Consider the following 24048-nt stretch of genomic DNA (forward strand, 5'->3'; position numbering starts at 1 on the left):
CCGTCCTCCTGTGGGATCTCTATTCCCCATCTCTCTTCCTCCTGCGGGATCTCTCTTCTCCATCCGCCTTGCTCCTATGGGAACTCTCTTTCTCATTCCCCTTCCTCCCGTAGGATCTCTCTTCCCCATCCCCCATCCCCCAGTGAGATCTCTCTTCCCCAGCCCCCTTCCACCTGTGGGATCTCCCTTCCCCATCCCCCTTCTTCCTGTGGGATCTCCCTTCCCCATCCCCCTTCTTCCTGTGGGATCTCTCATCCCCAGCCCCCTTCCTCCTGAGGGATCTCTCTTCTACATCCCCATCCTCCTGTTGGATCTCTCTTCCCCATTCTCCTTCCTAATATGTGATCTCTCTTCCCCATCCGCCTTTCTCCTATGGGAACTCTCTTTCTAATTCCCCTTCCTCCTGTGGGATCCCTCTTCCCCCATCCCCCAATGAGATCTCTCTTCCCCAGCCCCCTTGCTCCTGTGGGATCTCTCTTCCCCATCCCCTTCCTCCTGTGGGATCTCTCTTCCCCATCCTCCTTCCTCCTGTGGGAACTCTCTTCCCCATCCCCCTTCCTCCTCTGAGATTTCTCTTCCGAATCCCCCTTCCTCCTGTGGGATCTCTCTTCCCCATCCCCCTTCCTCCTGTTGGATCTCTTTTCCCCATCCCCCTTCCACCTTTGGGATCTCTCTTCCCCATCCCACTTTCTCCTGTGGGAACTCTTCCCCCATCCTTTTCCTCTTGTGTGTTTCCATCCGTTCCCTCAGTTGGGGTCCCTTCCTCCATCTTCCATCGACATTTCCCAATTTACAAAGCTTCCTCACTGTGGGGCTATATCACCTTCATCCCTGCCCCTTCTGACACTCTGTGGTCAGTAACCCTGCTCTAGCCAACGGAGAACGAGACAGAATATGTGGAGTTCACAGGGTCACAGCAACAGACTAAATGACTGACATTGGTTGAATACCGTGGAACTGGGCAGTGAGGGACATTGACATTGATGGGAACTCTGATCAGTGATTTACGGAAGGGTTTAATGCTTCCTGAAATATCCGCGTGAGAGAATTACCCTCAGACCCACGGTTTGTATCACTTTGTTCATCAATTTGTTTGTTTGTGTTTAGACTTGGGGTGAATGACCTGGGAGATTCAGGAGTGAAACTGGTGTCTGCGGCTCTGAGGAACCCGGAGTGTAAAATACAGAAACTGTGGTAAGTACCAGACTGTGGGAGATTGTGTTTACAGTCACTGGGTGTCTGACACTGAACATTAATGTGATCAGTAATTGTGTTACTGATAAACACTGGGGATTTGTACCGTCTCCTGTCTCTCTGTGTCCTTCACCCTCACTCTCTCTCATCTCCAGGCTGGAGAGAGTCGGTCTCACAGATTCTGGGACCGAGGATCTCGCCTCCGTTCTCAGTACAAAACCATCCTTGACGGAGCTGAACCTGAGTGGTAATAAACTGGGAGACTCAGGAGTGAAACTGGTGTCTGCGGCTCTGAGGAACCCGGAGTGTAAAATACAGAGACTGTGGTAAGTACCAGACTGTGGCAGATTGTGTTTACAGTCACTCGGTGTCTGACACTGAACATTAATGTGATCAGTAATTGTGTTACTGATAAACACTGGGGATTTGTACCGTCTCCTGTCTCTCTGTGTCCTTCACCCTCACTCTCTCTCATCTCCAGGCTGACCCGTGTCGGTCTCACAGATTCTGGGGCCGAGGATCTCGTCTCCGCTCTCAGTACAAACCCATCACTGACGGGGCTGGACCTGAGTGATAATAAACTGGGGGATTCAGGAGTGAAACTGGTGTCTGCGGCTCTGAGGAACCCGGAGTGTAAAATACAGAAACTGTGGTAAGTACCAGACTGTGGGAGATTGTGTTTACAGTCACTGGGTGTCTGACACTGAACATTAATGTGATCAGTAATTGTGTTACTGATAAACACTGGGGATTTGTACCGTCTCCTGTCTCTCTGTGTCCTTCACCCTCACTCTCTCTCATCTCCAGGCTGGAGAGAGTCGGTCTCACAGATTCTGGGGCCGAGGATCTCGTCTCCGCTCTCAGTACAAACCCATCACTGACGGATCTGAACCTGAGTGATAATAAACTGGGAGATTCAGGAGTGAAACTGGTGTCTGCGGCTCTGAGGAACCCGGAGTGTAAAATACAGAAACTGGAGTAAGTACCAGACGTGGGAGATTGTGTTTACAGTCACTGGGTGTCTGACACTGAACATTAATGTGATCAGTAATTGTGTTACTGATAAACACTGGGGATCTGTACCGTCTCCTGTCTCTCTGTGTCCTTCACCCTCACTCTCTCTCATCTCCAGGCTGCGGGAGATTGTGTTTACAGTCACTGGGTGTCTGACACTGAACATTAATGTGATCAGTAATTGTGTTACTGATAAACACTGGGGATTTGTACCGTCTCCTGTCTCTCTGTGTCCTTCACCCTCACTCTCTCTCATCTCCAGGCTGGGGGATGTCGGTCTCACAGATTCTGGGGCCGAGGATCTCGCCTCCGCTCTCAGTACAAAACCATCACTGACGGAGCTGTACCTGAGTAATAATAAACTGGGAGATTCAGGAGTGAAACTGGTGTCTGCGGCTCTGAGGAACCCGGAGTGTAAAATACAGAAACTGTTGTAAGTACCAGACTGTGGGAGATTGTGTTTACAGTCACTGGGTGTCTGACACTGAACATTAATGTGATCAGTAATTGTGTTACTGATAAACACTGGGGATTTGTACCATCTCCTGTCTCTCTGTGTCCTTCACCCTCACTCTCTCTCATCTCCAGGCTGGAGGATGTCGGTCTCACAGATTCTGGTGCCGAGGATCTTGTCTCCGCTCTCAGTACAAACCCATCACTGACGGAGCTGAACCTGAGATTAAACTTTCTGACAGACGGATCTGTCCCCGGTCTCCGCCGCCTCATACTGACCCTCCCGAGTCTGGAGCGGATCTGGTGAGTGTTTGTGTTAATGTTCAATGTGATAAAATGTCAGCGGATCCGCGGGTTTTCTGGTGATATTTGTCTGTGAGTGTTGTTGAAACATTAACCCCGGTCCCCTGTTACTGACCCTGTTGTGTGATCTGTTTATTCCATCTTCATTCTCCCATCTGTTTCAGGCTGGAGGGGAATCGGTTCAGTGAGACCGGGATGAAGGAACTGAGATCTCTACAGGGAGTCAGACCCGGACTGAGAGTGTGGACCTGAATGTGTGAACATCCCCGCCCGCGGGATGGAGCCGATTCCCCCCCTCCCCTTTAACTACCCCTCACCCTCCCCTTTAACTACCCCTCCCCCTCCCCTTCCCCTTTAACTACCCCTCCCCCTCCCCTTTAACTACCCCTCCCCTCCCCTTTAACTACCCCTCCCCCTCCCCTTTAACTACCCCTCACCCTCCCCTTTAACTACCCTTCAACCTCTCCTTTAACTACCCCTCACCCTCCCCTTTAACTACCCCTCACCCTCCCCTTTAACTACCCCTCACCCTCCCCTTTAACTACCCTTCAACCTCTCCTTTAACTACCCCTCACCCTCCCCTTTAACTACCCCTCACCCTCCCCTTTAACTACCCTTCAACCTCTCCTTTAACTACCCCTCACCCTCCCCTTTAACTACCCCTCACCCTCCCCTTTAACACACCCTCCCCTTTGACTACCCCTCACCCTCCCCTTTAACTACCCCTCCCCCTCCCCTTTAACACTCCGCCCTCCCCTTTAACTACCCCTCCCCCTCCCCTTTAACTACCCCTCCCCTTTAACTACCCCTCCCCCTCCCTTTTAACTCCCGCCCTTACCTTTAACGGCCGCGCGCCGGGGCTGATTCCCAACGGTTTTAACGGAACCGGCCCCGGTCTCGAGCTCGGTGATCTCGGAAGCGCTCCCGCCGTGACGTATTTCCGCCCGCTGTCCGGCGGCGCCACTTCCGCCGGATGTGCGGGTCCGAGACTCTCCCGCGTGCCACCCCGGGGAATTCCCCGGACGGGAGGAGCCCGGGGGGCCGGGGCTCAGTCTGGGACACCGGTGTCCCGGGAGAGAATCCTTTTGCCCCCTCTGCTGAGGACGGGGCATTCGGCTGTCTGGCCGATATAATGGTGTTAAATTGACAAATACCTCGGCGATGACCCTGGATCCGCAGCGATCCCGGACACGGCCCCGGAGTGTGATTGGATGCAGAGTGACGGGGAGGAACGGGACTGATTAATCTACCGGTCACCCGTTGTCGCCGGTCAGTTAATTCTGTGTGACTGTGAGCGAGGACGGGGCATTCGGCTGTCCGGCCGATATAATGGTGTTAAATTGACAAATACCTCGGCAATGACCTTGGATCCGCAGCGATCCCGGACACGGCCCCGGAGTGTGATCGGATGCAGAGTGACGGGGAGGAACGGGACTGATTAATCTACCGGTCATTTAATTGTGAGTGACTGTGAGCGAGGACGGTGCATTCGGCTGTCTGGCCGATATAATGGTGTTAAATTGACAAATACCTCGGCGATGACCCTGGATCCGCAGCGATCCCGGACACGGCCCCGGAGTGTGATCGGATGCAGAGTGACGGGGAGGAACGGGACTGATTAATCTACCGGTCACCCGTTGTCGCCGGTCAGTTAATTGTGAGTGACTGTGAGTGAGGACGGTACATTCGGCTGTCTGGCCGATATAATGGTGTTAAATTGACAAATACCTCGGCAATGACCTTGGATCCGCAGCGATCCCGGACACGGCCCCGGAGTGTGATTGGATGCAGAGTGACGGGGAGGAACGGGACTGATTAATCTACCGGTCACCCGTTATCGCCGGTCAGTTAATTGTGAGTGACTGTGAGTGAGGACGGTGCATTCGGCTGTCTGGCCGATATAATGGTGTTAAATTGACAAATCCCTCGGCAATGACCCTGGATCCGCAGCGATCCCGGACACGGCCCCGGAGTGTGATTGGATGCAGAGTGACGGGGAGGAACGGGACTGATTAATCTACCGGTCACCCGTTGTCGCCGGTCAGTTAATTGTGAGTGACTGTGAGCGAGGACGGGGCATTCGGCTGTCCGGCCGATATAATGGTGTTAAATTGACAAATACCTCGGCAATGACCTTAGATCCGCAGCGATCCCGGACACGGCCCCGGAGTGTGATTGGATGCAGAGTGACGGGGAGGAACGGGACTGATTAATCTACCGGTCACCCGTTGTCGCCGGTCAGTTAATTGTGAGTGACTGTGAGTGAGTCGGGAACAGTGTGGCACCCACTTTCTGCGCAGGCGCACCGGCTCACAAATACCCAGGGAGTAATTGCCAGCACCAGGAAGTTTGAATAAACTAGTCTGGAACAGATTTACCGACTGCGTGTTGTTGTCTCTAACTCTGTATGTAGTACATCGCTACAGCAGCTTATTTACTCCCGCAAGTCAGCAGCTCACATACTGTTTAATTTGCATTTATCATGATGAAATCAATAAACCGCTGTAAATTCCTGCCTTGGTGTCTGACTTGAGTTTGTTTGAGGTTTCTGCTGCCCCCCGCACCCTGTGCACTGTAACAGTGGGTCGGAGCTCCTCACACTGACACAGTAGTGTCTCAGCTCCAGGCTGAGGGAGGTCAGACTGGCAGAGTCTGGGTGCCCAGGATCTCGTCTAAAATTAACCCCGTTCATGGCTAACTATACCCCTCCTGTACCACGCAGACAGTTATTATCCTCCAGAATATCAGACGTGAGTCACTGAGGTCCCGAAACCAGACGGATGGAGGGTGGATTACCGGCGTGAAACACAGAGTGAATCTCCCTCCACACCGTCCCATCACACACTCCCGGGGTCAGACACAGTGTGAATCTCCCTCCACACTGTCCCATCACACTCTCCCGGGGTCTGACACAGAGTGAATCTCCCTCCACACCGTCCTATCACACATTCCCGGGGTCAGACACAGAGTGAATCTCCCTCCACACCGTCCCATCACACACTCCCGGGGACAGACACAGTGTGAATCTCCCTCCACACCGTCCCATCACACACTCCCGGGGTCAGGCACAGAGTGAATCTCCCTCCACACCGTCCCATCACACACTCCCGGGACCAGACACCGTGAATCTCCCTCCACACCGTCCCATCACACACTCCCGGGGTCAGGCACAGAGTGAATCTCCCTCCACACCGTCCCATCAAACACTCCCGGGACCAGACACCGAGTGAATCTCCCTCCACACCGTCCCATCACACACTCCCGGGGTCAGACACAGAGTGAATCTCCCTCCACACCGTCCCATCACACACTCCCGGGGTCAGACACAGAGTGAATCTCCCTCCACACCGTCCCATCACACACTCACGGGGTCAGACACAGAGGGAATCTCCCTCCACACCGTCCCATCACACACTCCCGGGGTCAGACACAGAGGGAATCTCCCTCCACACCGTCCCATCACACACTCCCGGGGTCAGACACAGAGTGAATCTCCCTCCACACCGTCCCATCACACACTCCCGGGGTCAGACACCGAGTGAATCTCCCTCCACACCGTCCCATCACACACTCCCGGGGTCAGACACAGAGTGAATCTCCCTCCACACCGTCCCATCACACACTCCCGGGGTCAGACACAGAGTGAATCTCCCTCCACACCGTCCCATCACACACTCCCGGGGTCAGACACAGAGGGAATCTTCCTCCACACCGTCCCATCACACACTCCCGGGGTCAGACATAGAGGGAATCTCCCTCCACACCGTCCCATCACACACTCCTGGGGTCAGACACAGAGTGAATCTCCCTCCACTCCGTCCCATCACACACTCCTGGGGTCAGACACAGGGGGAATCTCCCTCCACACCGTCCCATCACACACTCCCGGGGTCAGAATGTGACTGACGTCATAATCAGAATAATTGCCTCAGTGGAATTGCTCTCTGTTGCTTATAACTCTGTAAAACCGATCACCGGTCAATATGAGCAGTTGGAGCGTTCCGGACAACTGAACGCTGCTTGTGACAGAATATAGAATAGGCAGCGATTTACTACAACCCGAGCATTTTCTATCCTGCAATTGTAGCGATCGGTGTCCCTGGTTAGATACTGGAGTTGGTCACTAAATATATGGTGCCTTCGTCCCGCTTTTTGTTTCGCTGCGCTGTTCGGAATTTTATCAGCACGAATGCTACCCTCAGTTTCGGTGTCCTTATTTTTCCGATACGGTGATTTTTTTTCTCTTTTGTCAAATACGTTGTTGCCGATATGGCCACAGCTTCATAGACTGATCTTGCTCGGCTTTCTGAAGCGACAGTGGTCGCTTTTTCCAGATCGGCAGCTTTTTTCAAATGACCTTCCAGTCGAAAATCGACACGCAGGTCAGTTCTTGCATTAGCACTAAATTGTAACGTGTGCTTTGGACCTCATTAATTTCACTTCAATTTAACCCTTCCGCTGTTCCATCTCTGATAATTGAAATGGTGTTAATTATGAAGCGATCTACCGTTCAGCGGTACGTGCGTCGTGGTAATCAGATGCCCCGCACCAAACTGTCGGAAGGTCGGCAACTCCGGGACGTTGCTGTCCCTCCAGCCGGGGTGCACCGATGAAGCCGGGACATTATGGATTTCAGTTTTTATTTATTTCCAAAATGAAACTCCACCCTGCTATATCGAGAGATACCGGCCACATGACAGATGCACTGCCACCTGGCTGTTCGGAGGACACACCACATGCCAATCAACATTTGGTGCACTGCCACCTGGCGGATCGGAGGACACATCACATGCCAATCAACATTTGGTGCACTGCCACCTGGCGGGTCGGAGGACACACCACATGCCAATCACCATTTGGTGCACTGCCACCTGGCGTTCGGAGGACACACCACATGCCAATCACCATTTTGTGCACTGCCACCTGGCGGGTGGGAGGACACACCACATGCCAATCACCATTTGGTGCACTGCCACCTGGCGGGTCGGAGGACACACCACATGCCCATCAACATTTGGTGCACTGCCACCTGGCGGGTCGGAGGACTCACCACATGCCAATCAACATTTGGTGCACTGCCACCTGGCTGTTCGGAGGACACACCACATGCCAATCAACATTTGCTGCACTGCCACCTGGCTGTTCGGAGGACACACCACATGCCAATCAACATTTGTTGCACTGCCACCTGGCTGTTCGGAGGACACACCACATGCCAATCAACATTTGGTGCACTGCCAGCTGGCTGGTCGGAGGACACAGCACATGCCCATGAACATTTGGACCCTCCCAACTAATCAATGCACACCTAAATTATTGTTCACCTTAATTGGATTATCTCGCCCAGCCCCATGCTATACAAGGTGAGACTTGTCCTTGGCTCGCTCTCTCTTACAGACCACCTCATTGCAGGTAAGAGCATTGATTTATGTTTGGGAAGGTCTATCGTTTGTCCTGGTAAGGGAGCCGCGGCTATCCAAGGTCAAGGGGGATAGCTATCGTAGTGTTTTTCCCTTGTTCTTTGTGTAACCGTACCCTGTCCCCACACCGCTTCCTGTGTATTGTAGTTGCTTGTCTTGACCCGACTTCCCCTTGTAAATAAATCCCTTATTATTAAAACTGTGTGTGTCCAGGCCTCTACTGTTGAGACTCAAAGAACCAGTTATTTTCCATCACAACCCCTGCATAGCGTTGGAAGAATGGTGGGTATTCAGATAGTTGCAACTGAAGATAATTCTGTGTTGATGCTTTTTTTTTCCTGAAAACTTCTTACAGTCAATTTAACGGCGATCGTGATCCTATCTCGGGGGAAAATGCGGACTCTCCAAATGCATCACCCGTTACCATGCTGGAATGGCGACAGCGGATCTGATGGTGGTTCTCCGTTTCGCTTTGGTGGATCAGACTAACAAAATCTGCATTTATTCCAGATCCCTGCTCCTCACTCCTGTATGCCCTCTGGCTCTTGTATTTCACGTTGTCACCGGGGACTGTTCTGTTTGGTTTACAGTCAGTTTTACTTTCGATCGTTTCATCGCGATAAACCGGAATCCTCGGGAACGATACTGCACTGAGAGAACAGCAAGAGTCGTCATGGTGACTGTTGTTATAGTGAGCTGCGGGAGATGTGTCCCGTTTAACTTTGCTGTTGAACCTTACGTCATCACTGACAACACGTCGTGGCGGTGCGCCCCCGTGTGGAGAGGAAACGAAGTGTTGGACCGCATTTTAACACTGTTGCTACCTATCGGCTTAATTCTGGTGTTCAATGCGTTAACAGTGAGACCTATCATTGTGGCAAATAGAGTCCGCAGAGGTCTTCGGAACAGCAGTGAAAATCAGCAGGATACCGAGAGAGAAAACCGCAGAAAATCGATGATTTTGTTGTTTGCTGTATCAGCTAAATTCATTTTATTTTGGATACCCTATGCAGGTCATTCCTTGAAATAGCAAACGGAAAACTATTTGTATCAGGACAGATATTTGAATTCCCCGGTATATACACTACAACAACTTGGGTTCATGTTGCAAATTCTGAATATGTGCACCAATACTAGTATCTACACACTGACACAGAGGAAATTCGGAAAGGAACTGAAGAATGGAATGAAGTAAGTGTTTACATTAAATGACCATCTATGTAGATAACGCCCGCTACAATTGCAATTCAGCGGAAATTTCTAATCAAACAGTTTTACAAAATGAGTAGGTCATGAATTCAGACTACTATCAGCCTGGTAACCCTGAAATTGCAAAATTAAGGAAGGTAACATACTTTATACAGTTTAGGTAGGAAATTCGGGAAACGCTCAATAAACTGGCGTGATTGTTACTTTGTGTGAATCACTCCAAACTATCACAGAGACTTGACAAACAGAAGGGCGGGAATAGCTTCTGTACTTACCCGGGTCCAGATGTTTCAAAACTGACAGAGTCGGGTAAAAGAGAGTAAAGGGAGTGTCGTTGAAACACACGGAGAGAGTGATAGTAAAACAGCTGCAGAAAGGGAAGAAACAGCGGAGAGATTGTCTATCGGTAGACTGTGATTAGAGTATCACACGGAGAGTGTGATAGTAACACAGCTGCTGAAAGGGAAGAAACAGCGGAGAGATTGTCTATCGGGAGACTGTGATTAGATTATCACACGGAGAGAGTGATAGTAAAACAGCTGCAGAAAGGGACGAAACAGCGGAGAGGTTGTCTATCGGTAGACTGTGAGTAGAGTATCACACGGGGAGAGTGATAGTAACACAGCTGCAGAAAGGGAAGAAACAGCGGAGAGGTTGTCTATCGGTAGACTGTGAGTAGAGTATCACACGGAGAGAGTGATAGTAACACAGCTGCAGAAAGGGAAGAAACAGCGGAGAGATTGTCTATCGGTAGACTGTGAGTAGAGTATCACACGGGGAGAGTGATAGTCAGACAGCTGCAGAAAGGGAAGAAACAGCGGAGAGGTTGTCTATCGGTAGACTGTGAGTAGAGTATCACACGGAGAGAGTGATAGTAACACAGCTGCAGAAAGGGAAGAAACAGCGGAGAGATGGTCTATCGGGAGACTGTGATTAGATTATCACACGGAGAGAGTGATAGTAACACAGCTGCAGAAAGGGAAGGAACAGCGGAGAGGTTGTCTATCGGTAGACTGTGATTAGAGTATCACACGGAGAGAGTGATAGTAACACAGCTGCAGAAAGGGAAGAAACAGCGGAGAGATTGTCTATCGGGAGACTGTGAGTAGAGTATCACACGGGGAGAGTGATAGTCAGACAGCTGCAGAAAGGGAAGAAACAGCGGAGAGGTTGTCTATCGGTAGACTGTGAGTAGAGTATCACACGGAGAGAGTGATAGTAACACAGCTGCAGAAAGGGAAGAAACAGCGGAGAGATTGTCTATCGGGAGACTGTGATTAGAGTATCACACAGAGAGTGTGATAGTAACACAGCTGCTGAAAGGGAAGAAACAGCGGAGAGATTGTCTACCGGTGGACTGCGAGTAGAACTCAGAGGCAGAAACTGACCAATCACTCGCTTGGGAGACCGCACACCCCGCAGACTATCTCAAAAGAACAAAAAGTCCGGAGACAGCGAGGTCCTGATCAGGAGATAGATTTTGGCCAGTGTGTCATATTAACGTGGTTCCTGTCGCAGGCAACTTAAACTTTCCAAATATTCATTGGCACTTCCTGAGGTTAAAAGGTTCAGATGTGAAAGAAATTTCTCCATAAGTCTGCAGGCGAACGACAGAACAGTCCATTCAGAGTCTAGTATCAGAAACTTTAACAGTCCTCTCGCGGGTCAACTATTCGATATGTAATATAACCTTACACTGGATAGTAGATGATACTATGGAATGTAGTTAATTGGTGCTATCAGGTAGGCACATGGAGTCCAATTTGTAAAATTGTTTGCTGCCTGAAATGCACAACGAATGGCTGCTGATGGAAAAGTTAATTGCGGTTCAGTGTCGGCTTGTTTCATCGTGGCTAGGAACGGAAGCGAGTCTGAAGTAACCCCTGGTTGACAAGAGATATGGATCACATCGTCAAGAAGAAGAAGAGAGAAAGATACTTCAGTTTCAGGAAGAAATAATCAGACAAGGCTCTGGAAAGTCACAATGTAGCCAGAAAGGAAAGTAGTAGGAATTAGAAGAATTAGAAAGGGACATGAGAATGCCTTGGAGAGTCGCATTAAGGTACATGAAGAACAGAAGGGTAACGAGAGAAAGGGTGGGACATATCTCTGGATTGCAAGGAGGCTTTGAAGGTCTTTAATGATACTTTGTTTCGGTATTCACCAGCAAGCGAGACCTTGATGAACGTGCATCCAGCGAAAAAAGGCGGATATAGTGGGACATACTTATGTAAAGATTTATGCGTTGGAAATTTGTTAAACACTAAAATAAACCTTTCACCAGTGATAGAAGGTATATACCCCCATGTAATTAGAGAAAGCGGACAAAGATATTACTGCCCTTTTGGACATGATATGTGCGTCATCACTGGACGCCAGGGAATTGAAGGACAGCGAATGATATTGTAACGTTCTCCTTCGCGTGTAACTGATAACTTCGAATTCAACGTCGAGATAAACCACAGTCAATGAGAACCAGATCGCAGTAAGATTAACCATTTACTGTTCACTCTTCACATTAACATATGGTGAAAACTGTTGATAAAACAATACAAGATTGATACAGTATTTGTTCCTTCCTTAATATCACATTTCAATTGTAAATACTTGCAAAGGTGACTATAACTACATTACACTAAGGTGCAGTATACAGGCAGAGTTTACCTACTCCATTGACTACTTTAAATACACTTCCATGCAAACTATCCGCAACTCTTTAACTAACGAAAGCATAAACATTATCGACCGTCGTTACTTCTAACAGGATCGGCATTAACATCTTAGTTCAATATATCGATTATCTATTAACTTACAGCGTTGCTCTCACTGTGATTTCTCATGCCTGCAAAACAACTTCTGCTCAGGTGTGCCTCGTGGTGAGCCCCCACCCTCGCGCTTATTTCAAACCGGTACTTTCCCACAAGACGCGGCGAAACCGGATGTGATGTCATCGCATGCCGATATATTTTACATGCAATGAATTTACTTCAAACACTTCTAATTCTAACTAGAAAATACTATCGAATGAATTACTAAGCGAAAATATTATAAACTAAATAACTGTCGTAAAGACAGCACAGCTATATTTTTGTTCAAGAAATGCAATAGGGATAGTCCTGAGAATTACAAGCCAGTGAGTCTTCAATCAGTAGTGGGTAAGCAAATGGAGAAGAATCTTAGAGAGCGAATTTATGAATATCTGGAGAAACGTATTCTGGATGGGAACAGCCAGCGCGCGCGCACACGCACACACACACACACACACACACACACACACACACACACACACACACACACTCACTCACTCACTCACTCACTCACTCACTCACACATCTCTGCACTTGAGCCCCTGGGTATTTTGCATGCCACTGCAATCTAGAATTGTTCACAACTGAGCTTTCTTCTGCCGAGTGAACAATAGGGGGCAGCACAGACTCCTGACCGCCTCTACCTTGCTCAGCTGCTTCATTTCGTCTCCCCTGAGCAATCATTTAAGTTTACACCTGAACTAGATTGGAACTAATATCCCAGGGGTAAGTTCGCCATTAAAAGGGGAGAGTGGTGGTATAAACTAAAGTTGCAGGGGGATGTAAACAAGAACGCTATGACAGATAGTTGGGTGATCGTTAGGACAGATGTTTTCAGAACACCGACAAATTCAAGGAAATAAAAAAAAAATTGTGCCTGCAGGGACACATGTTCAGAGCTGCCTTCAGTTCAATGCAGGAATTTTTGTACGAGAGACCAATGAGCTCAGGATAGGGGTCAACGGCTGGAATTGTGATATTGTAAACATTAGTGAGACGCCGTTGCAGGGCGGCCAGGAGCGTCAGCTCAACGTTCCCGGTTTCGGGTGCATTATTCGTGATGAAGCGGGAAGTATTCCAAGTTGAGGGGCGGCTTTACTGGTCACATGAAGTTCATTGACAAACTCAGGGAGAGAGGTGTTTATGTGCCTCTTTGACAGGGATGTTAACGTGCAGGGAATGTAGGGGGATGGTTGTTGTGCAGTGAGAAGAGATTTAGGCCAGTTGGTATATCACAACATTGTGGGCCGAAGGGTTTGTTCTGTTCGGTGATTTACATTCACTGCTCTGAAAGAGGGGCAAAAAGACAGACTTAAACTCACCGAGTGGGCAGAGAAGGGCCGTGGGGTAGATCAAGGACTTTGGCGATAGATTGCGAAACACCGAGAACAACCACTTCCCAGACAGCATAGGTAGTGAGCGAGACAGACAGCTGCCACTGTGATACCTACACACCCCTCACCATGACATGGACACAACACCGACCGGACTCTAAACGACCCCATACCGTGACACCCACACGCATCTCGCCATGACACTCTGCGGAACAGCGCTGGAACTCGAACTGGATGAACTCGGGATCATTCGGGAAACTGAGGTAAGATAGTGAAGACATATAGAGAGGTATTTACACCCACGGTGTAGGGTACTGGAATCTGGGTGACAGACAGGAAGGTGAAAGGGAATAAACAGCCAGAAACAATGCAGAGACACCTTGAGGCCAACCCGCTCAATAACAGGTAGACCACTTTGGATACTTCTGGATGGGAGGAGGGAGGGGCCAATGACCAAGCAGGGGAAAGTCTCACAGGTCAGGTCTCTGGCACTGACTATGGTTCTGTGGCTCTGCAGGGAATAAGTGGTGAAATTTGACGAGCTGTGTCGATAGGATTGTCTTTGTTCGGGGAACGGAAAAGCGGTACTGTGGACGATACCGAGATTCCTCGATGGTGTGCGGTCGTTATCGTCACCAGGATATCGGTAGGAAAAGGGAGCCGGTTCTCCAAACTTATTTATCTGCATGTGGGACCAAAATTAGAAATAACATTCAGTTTAAAATGTAGCTGAAGAGTTCAGGTTGAAACGCACATAATATATATATATATATAAAATATAAAGATAACAAACTTATATAAGTACAATCACGCATTATGTACACACAGACACACACACACACACACATTTATGCAGCTTGAAGCACACCGGGCATTTTGAATGCCATTGCAATCGACAATTATTCACAAAGCAGATTGCATTCTGCCGAGCGAACACTAGGGGGCAGCACAGACGCCTGCCTGGAGGACGCGCCTCTCCCGTGAGCAACTCTCTGAATTTACACCTGAACTGGAATCGAACTAATATCCCTGCCGTAAGGTTTGCCATTAGAAGGGGTGAGGGCTGGTATAAACTAGAGTTGCAGGCACATGTAAATAAGAACGCCATTTCAGTTAATTGAATGGATGTTGGCACAGATGTTGTGAGGACTTCTGAAAAACTCAAGAAGGAAAAAATCGAGCCTGTCGGGACTCATGTTCTGAGCTGCGTACGTTTCAATGCAGGAAGAATTGTTTGAAGGGCCGTTGCGCTCAGGTCAGGGGTCAACGCCTCTCAGCCTGACACAGCAGATAGTAGTGAGACGAGATTAATAATAGTTGGGTAATAATAATCAGAGTAATAGTTGGGTCGCACAGCTATGAAGAGAGATGAAGCGATGTTGTTGGGCAATATCGTGGTTTCACAATCCGGCCTTGCATTCGAATACAAACCGGGGCTTTTGAAACGAAGCGCAGATGGGCGATCCCGGGTTGAAGAGAAGGACATTCTGACAAATCATTAAAACTCTCTGGCACTTAATACTGATACCATCTTTGTATAGATTTCCGTCCACGCATTAATCACACTACCCCCGTCTTTGGATATAATGCACTGCGCAGTTTTGGTGGCCTCGTTTAGCAAGGGCTGAAAAGAGTGCAGCCAATACTGACAAAGATGCTGCAAGGTCTCTAAAGGCTTAGGTAGAGAGAGAGGTCCGGCTGTATTTTGTTCCTTACATAGAGTGTTTTATTCCTAAAGGTCGGAGAAAGAAGGATAACTTTACAGAGTGGTGTAAAACAAGGCGCAGAGTCACTTGTATCGCCATAAGTTTGTGGAACCGAACTAAGCGGGGGGTGGGGGTATGTTGATGTCCAGAGGGCCAAGATATAGTTAGATTCCAAGAGAAATTTTATCACACAGAAGGCGGAGTGTATATGGAACTACCTGGCAATGGAATGGGTGATACAGGATGGTTATCGATGTTTTAAAACCAATATTGATTGCGAAAGTTTTAACAAGATGATGTCCAAATGCAGACAAATGGAAACAGCTCAGCTGGCCGTGTAGATCGGCTAGGAGATATTGGGCCGAAGGAGCTGATCCTGTTGTTACGAAGGATGAACAGCTCTGATGGGCCGAATGGTGCAGAGTTGCCCATGTCCTCCCCCCACCCCCCCCGGCCGGGAGAATCATAAACCGTTACTGTTGCTTTGCTGCTAATGAGAGGCAGATACATAAGGGAAAACATGCTGGAACTGGGACATCTGCTACAGATAAGAGAGAGATATAGCAGGGTAGTCAGACTTGTTGATTCACCATATTATGACTTCTGAAAGACTTATGGCTTCTGAGAGGGTTATTTATCTTAAACCATTCTGTTCATTAAAATTCCTCAGTGAACAGCCGGAGTGGGCTGGTTTGATGGACACAACCATTAAAAATTGATTGACATCTGAGACCCCGTGAGTAGGGATAAAAGTTAGGTCTGGGGAGTCACCCCTCAGATACACCAGGAGACACACTATTGAGCACTGATTGAGTGTTGGGACCCACGGGAAGGTGTGGGACATCGGAGACCGAACATAGAAATCGGTCAGTTTAAATCACACTGTTATAGCAGGGCCGGTGGCGGCTTGTGTGTGTGTGTCCACTCATGCCAGAGTGACGAGTCTACCACAGAAGAACGGTCTAGCTGAAGGACAGAGGGGTCATACCTGAATGACCGCAACGAAACGACGGATCAAGAACGTAAAGGAAGGTTTGCCTGCCTGCAGCTGTTACAGATCTCTCTCTCTCTCTCTCTCTCTCTCTCTCTCTCTCTCTCTCTCTCTCTCTCTCTCTCTCTCTCTCTCTCTCTCTCTCTCTCTCTCTCACGATTACAACACAACAACCAACATCTACTTCAGCACGTATGAACTGAACTGAACTTTATATTTTCCCATGATAATTCATTATCCCCTAGACAACGATAGAGCTTGTTTATTATCGATTATTATTATTCCCACACGTTTAGGTTTATTATTGCTAACGTGTATTATCTATATATTTGCATTATTGATATTGATTTGCTTATTTTACTAATAAACACTTGAAAATAGTAACCACCAGACACCAACGGATTCTTCTATCTCTGCTGGTTAGACACCCATTTTCGGGGCACTTAACACTGTGCTCTATCATTCTTGGACTCTGCTCATAACTGCTGTAGGCCGCAAACGTGTGGAGACCTTGTGAACTTTTGCGACCATTAATCGCTTTGTGCCGTGTTCAGGTGTTCACATAAACAAAGGTGTGTACTTACTCCCAGTGACAAAGTTCATCAGAAATAAACCATGGCTGTTTTTTTCAGGCGGACAAGGTCGAATATCTACACAAAAAGCGGTTAGATCTTGTCTTCGGTCTTTGTTTCACCGCAGTTGACCTTGTAGCAATCACTATTCTCTGCCGAGGAAATTGCAACGACGGTCTGGAGAGGCAACTGGCTGTGTTACGGTAAACTCCTATTACCTTTTTCGGTAACGTTTGAGGGATTTTATTAGGCAAACCGCCTGCTGAATCCGCTACTTCCTTTCTTCCTCATTTTGACCCTCAATGCTCTGACCGTCGGACAGATACTGGCGGCGAGCAGAGTTCGCAGAGGGACGGGGAAATTGCGGTAAACAGCGAGATCCGGAGATGGAGAGTCGGAGAGTATCTTTCTCTGTTGGGCGACAACCACTCTGGTCTTCATCCTCATGCGGTACCTTTCCACCGACCTGGCAACGTCTATCCGGCTTTTTTCAGGCTCACAATTGAGGCTCTGTGATTCAGAATTTCAGCAGCTGCACAAATACATTTATTTACGGAGTGACCCAGACCAGATTCAGACAGCAGATGAAAGTTCCTCTGCAATCCCCCCGCTAATTTAGTCTTGAAGCTTCTTAGATGTTTGTACCGCTCAGATGAAAGAGTCAAGTAATTCTCTAATTTTTGGAAATAAAGACACATCTGCGCTGCGAACATATTGAAAAGTTTAACTCCCTGAAAACGTTGCAGTTCTCAATCAATCCGTTTGCTCCCAGCAAGTCTGTCTTTCCTTTCCTTTAACTTAAAGACTACTTTACTCTGTTGTAGATTAAATTGTCTGCTTAATTCCCTTCTGTAAGATGTGTTTTACCTTCCACATTAAATCAGCATAATATCCAGTACTGAAAACTCATCGATCCATTCTCGAAGATTGCATTTCATAATCTTTGGAGTGAACTGTCCGTGTCTACTGATCCGGACATCAATTATCTTTCAGTGGTGTTTCATTGTTTACTGATTCAGTTTGCCTTCTGTACCGGCTGCTGTTTGATGTATTGCCCTTATTTTGCCTGGCTATTAATTTCTAGCGTCAGCACATGTTGAAAATCACGGAACAAATGAGATATAACGTTGCCTTGGTCCAGTTTCACTCGAATTCTACAACACCTCGGTACAGTTTCCCTACTGGCCGAACTGTATTTTCCACAGTAAATACAAGTGGATCTTGCTACAGCGGATTTACACACAGTTCTTTTAGAGTTAGGATGTCGAATAAGATGAACTCAAGCAAATTAAAATACCTTACGCTTTATACGTTACACTTATTTTAAAATGCTTATCTTCAAAATTCTTACTCAAGTGCGAGTTATTAATATCCCAGTCATTCAATCTATATTCCAATATTAAGCAATCCGGGATTCCTTTCTTTTTTTTTTACCCCAGGGCTGTTTTGCTTTAATGACATTGAACTGTGACCTGGTTTGTCATGTCGTGTGTCGCAAGGAGTTGGATCGTAATGTATGACGATAATTTAATAGCTCTGGGTCTGTGCTTGCTGGAGTTTGGAAGAATTGGGGAAGAACACATTGCAACCTATCGGACAGTGGAAAGTCCAGGTTAAGAATATGGGGAGACAATATTTCCTATTGTGACTGAGGCTAGGACCAAGGTGCTGAATCTCAGTATTGAGAACATCTAATTAAAACACAGAGGACGAAGTTATTTCTTTAACCAGAGAGAGAGCGGTGAATCTGTGGAATGCATTGGTGTAGGCAGCTATGCAGGCTAATACATCTGAAAAGTTGAATCTATTGGAATCTGCTGCGTCTCCCGCTGCGCATTTTAAAATTCTGCTTCCAAGATACGCGGGGACTCGTTCTATTATGGCGCTGCATCATGGGAAAATTAGGCTAAAGGCCATCGAGTGAAACATGCTCATTGTAAACTAAACAGTTTGGGCAAAAGATCCTCCAGTGGAAATATAGACCCCTACAATAATTTTATACAATTTTGTAATTTTATTTAATTTTGTAATTAGGGAGACTCAGTGAGGAGCAATATATAGAAACACATTCCATCAGACTGTTTTCCGAGATCAAAACTGACAAGTAAAGCTGGACAATGTGTGAGAATCATAATTACCAATGGAATTCTGACCTGACAGGCGGCATTGAAAACAGTTAAATTGAACTCATTCCAGGTGTTCCGGAGTTGTTCGCTGTCGAGCACTTACGTTTCCCGTTCCTTGCTCTCCAGTGACGTTGTTCAGCCTCTCAGTGAATTCTCTCCAGTTACGGGGGAGTTATCGCTAACACGCTCTGCAATGATCTCAAATCCCAATGGGAAACGAACTGAATAATCTGCTTGTATACAGCAGGCAGTGAAAGTCGTCACGTTGACTTTGGCCTGGAACAGGTTCCACGGCTGTTCTTTCCTAGTGAACCAAATGAAATGAACAACTTCTTGTCCTTATGTAACTAACTTTCTAAGAAAGTGGGCGGATTGTTTTGTTGTATTCATTTGTTTAATTGAATTCAAATTTTCCGAAACTTTGTTCGGTTGTGAACTCATTCCCCTATATTCAACGATGCAAGCTGAATGTTGGAAAATGTCATAGGAATGTCAACAGTGGCATGTCAAAGTTTGGGCACCCCTAGTCAAAATTTCTGTAACTGAGAATAGCTAAGTAACCAGAAGATGACCTGATCTCCAAAAGTCTTAAAGTTAAAGATAAAACATTTTTTCAACATTTTAAGCGATAGTAGTGTATTATGTTTGTTTTCTACATTTTTAGAGTGTAAATAAGGAAAGGAACACCATGCAGAGGTTTGCGCACTCCAAGAGATTTGAGCTCTCAGATAACTTTTACCAAAGGCTCAGACCTTAATTAGCTTGTTAGGCTAGGGCTTGTTCAAAGCAATCGTTAGGAACGGCCAGGTAATACAAATTTCAAAGTTGAATGAATACCCTGACTTGTCAAACCTTGTCCCAACAATCATCAGCCATGGGCTCCTCTACGCAGCTGCCTAGCACTCTGAAAATTAAAATAAACAATGCCCCCAAAGCAGGAGAAGGCTATAAGAAGACAGCAAAGCGTTTTCAGGTAGCCGTTTCTTGAGTTCGTAATGTAATTAAGAAATGGCAGTTAACAACAATGGCGAAGGTCAAGTTGAGGTCTAGAAGACCAAGAAAACTTTCCGACAAAACTGTTCGTAGGATTTCTAAAAATGCAAATCAATCCTTTCAGGAATATTTAGCAGACTGTGGTGCGTTGGCGCTCTGTTCTACTGTGCGGCAGCAACAGCTGCACAGGTATGACCTTCATGAAAGAGTCATCAGAAGAAAACTTTCAGTGCGTCCAAAAAATTCAGAGTCGGAAGTTTGCGAAGCAGCATCTAAACAAGTCTGATGCATTTTGGCATGTCCTGTGGACTGCAAAAGTTAAAATATAAGTTTTTGGCCGCAATGAGAAAAGGTATATTTGGAGAAAAACGGGTACTGAATTTCATGAAAAGAACACCTCTCCAACTGTTAAGCACCGGGGTGGATCGATCATGCTTTGGGCTTGTGTTGCAGCCAGTGGCACGGTGAACGCTTTCCTGGTAGAGGGAAGAATGAATTCAATTTAATCCCAGCAAATTCTGGAAATAAATATCACACTGCCAGTAAAAAAAGAAAAAAAGCTGAAGTTGAGACGAAGATGGCTTCTACAACAGGATAATGATCCGAAGCACACTTCAAAATCCACCATGGACTACCTCACGGGGTACAAGCTGAAGGTTTGGCCATGGCCCTCACAGTCTCCCGACCTATCGTCGAAAATTTGTGCATATACCTCAAAAAAACAGTGCATGCAAGACGACCCGAGAATCTTACAGAACTAGAAGCCTTTTGAAAGGAAAAACAGGCGAAATCCCCCAAACAAGAATTGAAAGACATTTAGCTGGCGACAGAAAGAGTTTGCAAGTTGTGATACTTGCCAAAGGGCGTGGTACTAAGTACTGACCATGCAGGATGCACAAATTTTGCTTTGGCCCTTTTCCGTTTTTTTGTTATTTTGAAACCTGTCAAAGTTTGAAACAAAATAAAATAATAATCTTGCTTAAAAAATTAAAGAAATATCACATCTTTAACTATACACCTTTTGAAAATCAGGTCATCTTTTACTCGCTTAGCTATTCACATCAACAGAAATTTAAACCAGAGATGCCCAAACTTCTGCATACCAATGTAGTTTTCTTGAGAGGCACACCTGAGAACATCTATTGAAACTTAACTCTGAACAGGATTAATGAACAACAACCGGTGCAAATAAATATATAAACAGATAGCAGTGTATGAGGATCTCAGTAAATGTATGGAAAGTTAAATGCGCCCACTCTAGCAACTTTATGTTGCTTGCTGCAGTCTATCTGCGAGTGTGTTCCTCTGAATCCCGAGGACTGATACGTGATTTGTAATAGGGCCCCATTATAGTGGCCATCTCCACCTTCTTCCCCAGTTCCACCGTTAGCGCCTCACTAGACGAATTTTCCAATCTGTGCTGACTGAGCAGTGAGATGACATTTTCCGTGACTAACAACACCGCCCCTCCCACGTTTCTCCCTCCCGCTCTGTCACGTCCAAAGAAAGGGAATATTAAGTTGCCAGAACTTTCTGCCCCTCCTGCAAGCAACTCTCACTAATCACTGCGTTATTATATTTTAATTCCAGGTGCCTTTAACTCATCTGCCTTTCCTACGATATTTCCGGCATTGGAACATGCGCTGCTATGCACATTTGCCTCACAGACCAAGCCTATGTCTCCGCAGCCACAGATGAAACGGATAAGACAGGCCAAAGGGGCTCTGGTAAAGCTCTTTACGCCCATTCCCTGCACAGTTGATGGAGCGCTGATGAGTTCCAACCATACGGCCAACCCCAAATGGACGATGGAGATCAGAGATATCGTTGCCCTACAAGCCACTTTCGAGCTTGTGAACAATTAAGGGAGAAAGAACATTAGTCGCACATGTTCAAATATTTGATTTATGCTTGAGTTCTCAGCATCATCTGCCTCCACAGTCCATTTTTAAATATTTTCTGACAGTCGGATTACCATCCCTTGCACTCTCGTTTAACTCTGTCACTCTGTCCCCTGCAAAGCAGCTCTCCCCAGCAGGATATTTGTCCCCCTCCAGTTCAGTATCAATCCCTCTCCTAGGTACAGGGCTCACCTTCCCTCGAAGAGACCAAGCCGCTTACACCAGTTTCTTATTCCCGTGTTAAATTGTATATTCTTCGTATTGCATGTCCCTACTATCATGTGGTAGCAATCCTGAGATCACAACCCTGGACGGCCTGTTCTTCAAAGGTAGTCCCTAACTCTCTGAACCAATGGTGCAGAACTTCGTCACACTTCATATCTACGTCACTCGTAGCCAAATGTACCACAGCCCGTGACTGTTCACCCTTCAGCTTAAAATTCAGAGGACTCGATGCGGAATACCCCGCAATCTGTCATCTTGGAGTTGAGAAGACATCCGGGATTCTCTCTCTCATTCACAGATCTTCCTTTCAGGGATCATTTACAAAACAGATATCATATCAATGAAGAGGAGGATTAGTAGGCTGGGCATCTAGAAGATACGACAGCGTGGGCATTGCTTAACATTATCGTTTATTCGGGAAATGCATTTAATTGCTGAATGCTGTTTTCGATATTAAAGTTAAACATTGTTCATTTCAATATTCTGTTTGCAACCGCTACAGTTCCGGTAATCCATTACATTCCATATTTAAGTTTAAAATGAACAAGTATTGAGATGGAGATGGTAAAAATCATTATATGCGGGAAATTTAATAAGTGAGTAGTTGGGAATTCGTCTGGAGCCAGCGAGATGAAAGGCGTCCTTTCCCTCCACTGGCCTGCTGGCCGCTACTGCGATACATGTCGTACCTGCTTGGCAGCCTGATCAAGGTCACGTGAAGCCACGGCAGCGGCTGTTGGACGATTGCATGAGCAGCTGTGTCTCACAAGTCCTAGTTATGTGACTGATGATACTAGGCAAGCAATCTCTGAAGGTTATTTATCATGGCCGCGTTACCCAAATTTCAAAGACACTGCCCACAATAAAGCAATCATCATCATCACGGATTTCATCACAATGATTGGCGTCAGTGCCAGCAGATGTCACTGACCAAAACCATAAGAAATCAGAGCAGAATTAGACCATTCGGCCCAAGGACTCAGCTCCGCCATTCCACCATTCCATCATTTATTGTTCCCTTCACGTCCATTCTCCTGCCTTTACTCCATAACCTTTAACTCGTTAATAATCAGGAAAAAATGTAATTTTTTTGTTTCATATACCGAATGGCATGGCATCAACAGCTGTCTGAGGGATTGAAGTCCAAAGAATCACCACCTCCTGGCTGCAGAATTATCTCCTCGTCTTTCTTCTATAGAAACGTCCTTGTATTCTGAGGCCGTGCAGTCTGTTCCCAAACCCCACAATGTGCGAATTATTCCCCACGCATCCACTCTTTCCTGGTCTTCCAATAGTCTATAATCTCAATTAAATCCATTTGCAATCTCCTGAACTCCCGCGAGTGCGGGCCCAGAGTCATCAAACGCTCCTTATACGTTAACCCTTTCAATTCGGCATCACTCTTGCGTCAGTCATCTCGGCCATCGCCAATGCGATCGCATCCATTCTCAGATGAATTGCCGACACCAGTCACAGTATTCCGAGTGTTGTCTGACTAAATACTTATGAAGCCTCAGTATTGCATCCTTCCTTTAATATTTTAGTTCACACAGAATGTGTGCACATGTTTCATAGCGCCTGTCTTTATGCCAGTGGGCAGCAGCTTGTGAAATGTTGAACGTGTCTATCTGTGGTCTGGCGCGCACACAGACTGAGCAGTCAGTCTGGGATTTTGACGTAACCAGCAGCCTTACGGGGATTGGCTGTCCGCAGAGTCCTCATATTTGCCGTTGCTGCAGACATTGCCTGGTCACCTGGAGGTGTTCTGTTGACGGGGTCATAGGTCAACCGCTGGTGTCA

The 24048-nt window shown here is 47.0% G+C and overlaps 1 protein-coding gene and 1 long non-coding RNA gene across 2 annotated transcripts; both read left to right on the plus strand.

The window, feature by feature from the left end:
* Positions 1 to 983: 983 nt before the first annotated feature.
* Positions 984 to 5827, plus strand: LOC132386827 (NACHT, LRR and PYD domains-containing protein 12-like). Its single transcript, XM_059959166.1, has 8 exons — positions 984 to 1039; positions 1108 to 1194; positions 1350 to 1520; positions 1676 to 1846; positions 2002 to 2172; positions 2471 to 2641; positions 2797 to 2964; positions 3129 to 5827. The coding sequence occupies exons 1-8, from the start codon at positions 984 to 986 to the stop codon at positions 3214 to 3216; spliced, it is 1083 nt and encodes a 360-aa protein (XP_059815149.1). The 3' UTR covers positions 3217 to 5827.
* A 1542-nt stretch (positions 5828 to 7369) lies between these two features.
* LOC132386825 (uncharacterized) lies at positions 7370 to 17168 on the plus strand. Its single transcript, XR_009509684.1, has 3 exons — positions 7370 to 9575; positions 14252 to 14380; positions 17064 to 17168. It is a non-coding gene; the product is annotated as an uncharacterized LOC132386825 (long non-coding RNA).
* The last annotated feature ends 6880 nt before the right edge of the window (positions 17169 to 24048 follow it).

Source organism: Hypanus sabinus, unplaced genomic scaffold, assembly GCF_030144855.1.
Source record: "Hypanus sabinus isolate sHypSab1 unplaced genomic scaffold, sHypSab1.hap1 scaffold_1326, whole genome shotgun sequence".
NCBI classification, from domain to species: Eukaryota; Metazoa; Chordata; class Chondrichthyes; order Myliobatiformes; family Dasyatidae; genus Hypanus; species Hypanus sabinus.

Bases quoted from the DNA above. Each gene is read 5' to 3' on its own strand.
- LOC132386827 (XM_059959166.1), top strand. From the start codon at position 984: ATGGGAACTCTGATCAGTGATTTACGGAAGGGTTTAATGCTTCCTGAA. The intron at 1,521-1,675 runs GTAAGTACCAGA...TCTCATCTCCAG, and splicing joins TGTAAAATACAGAGACTGTG to GCTGACCCGTGTCGGTCTCA. The intron at 2,965-3,128 runs GTGAGTGTTTGT...CATCTGTTTCAG, and splicing joins CCGAGTCTGGAGCGGATCTG to GCTGGAGGGGAATCGGTTCA.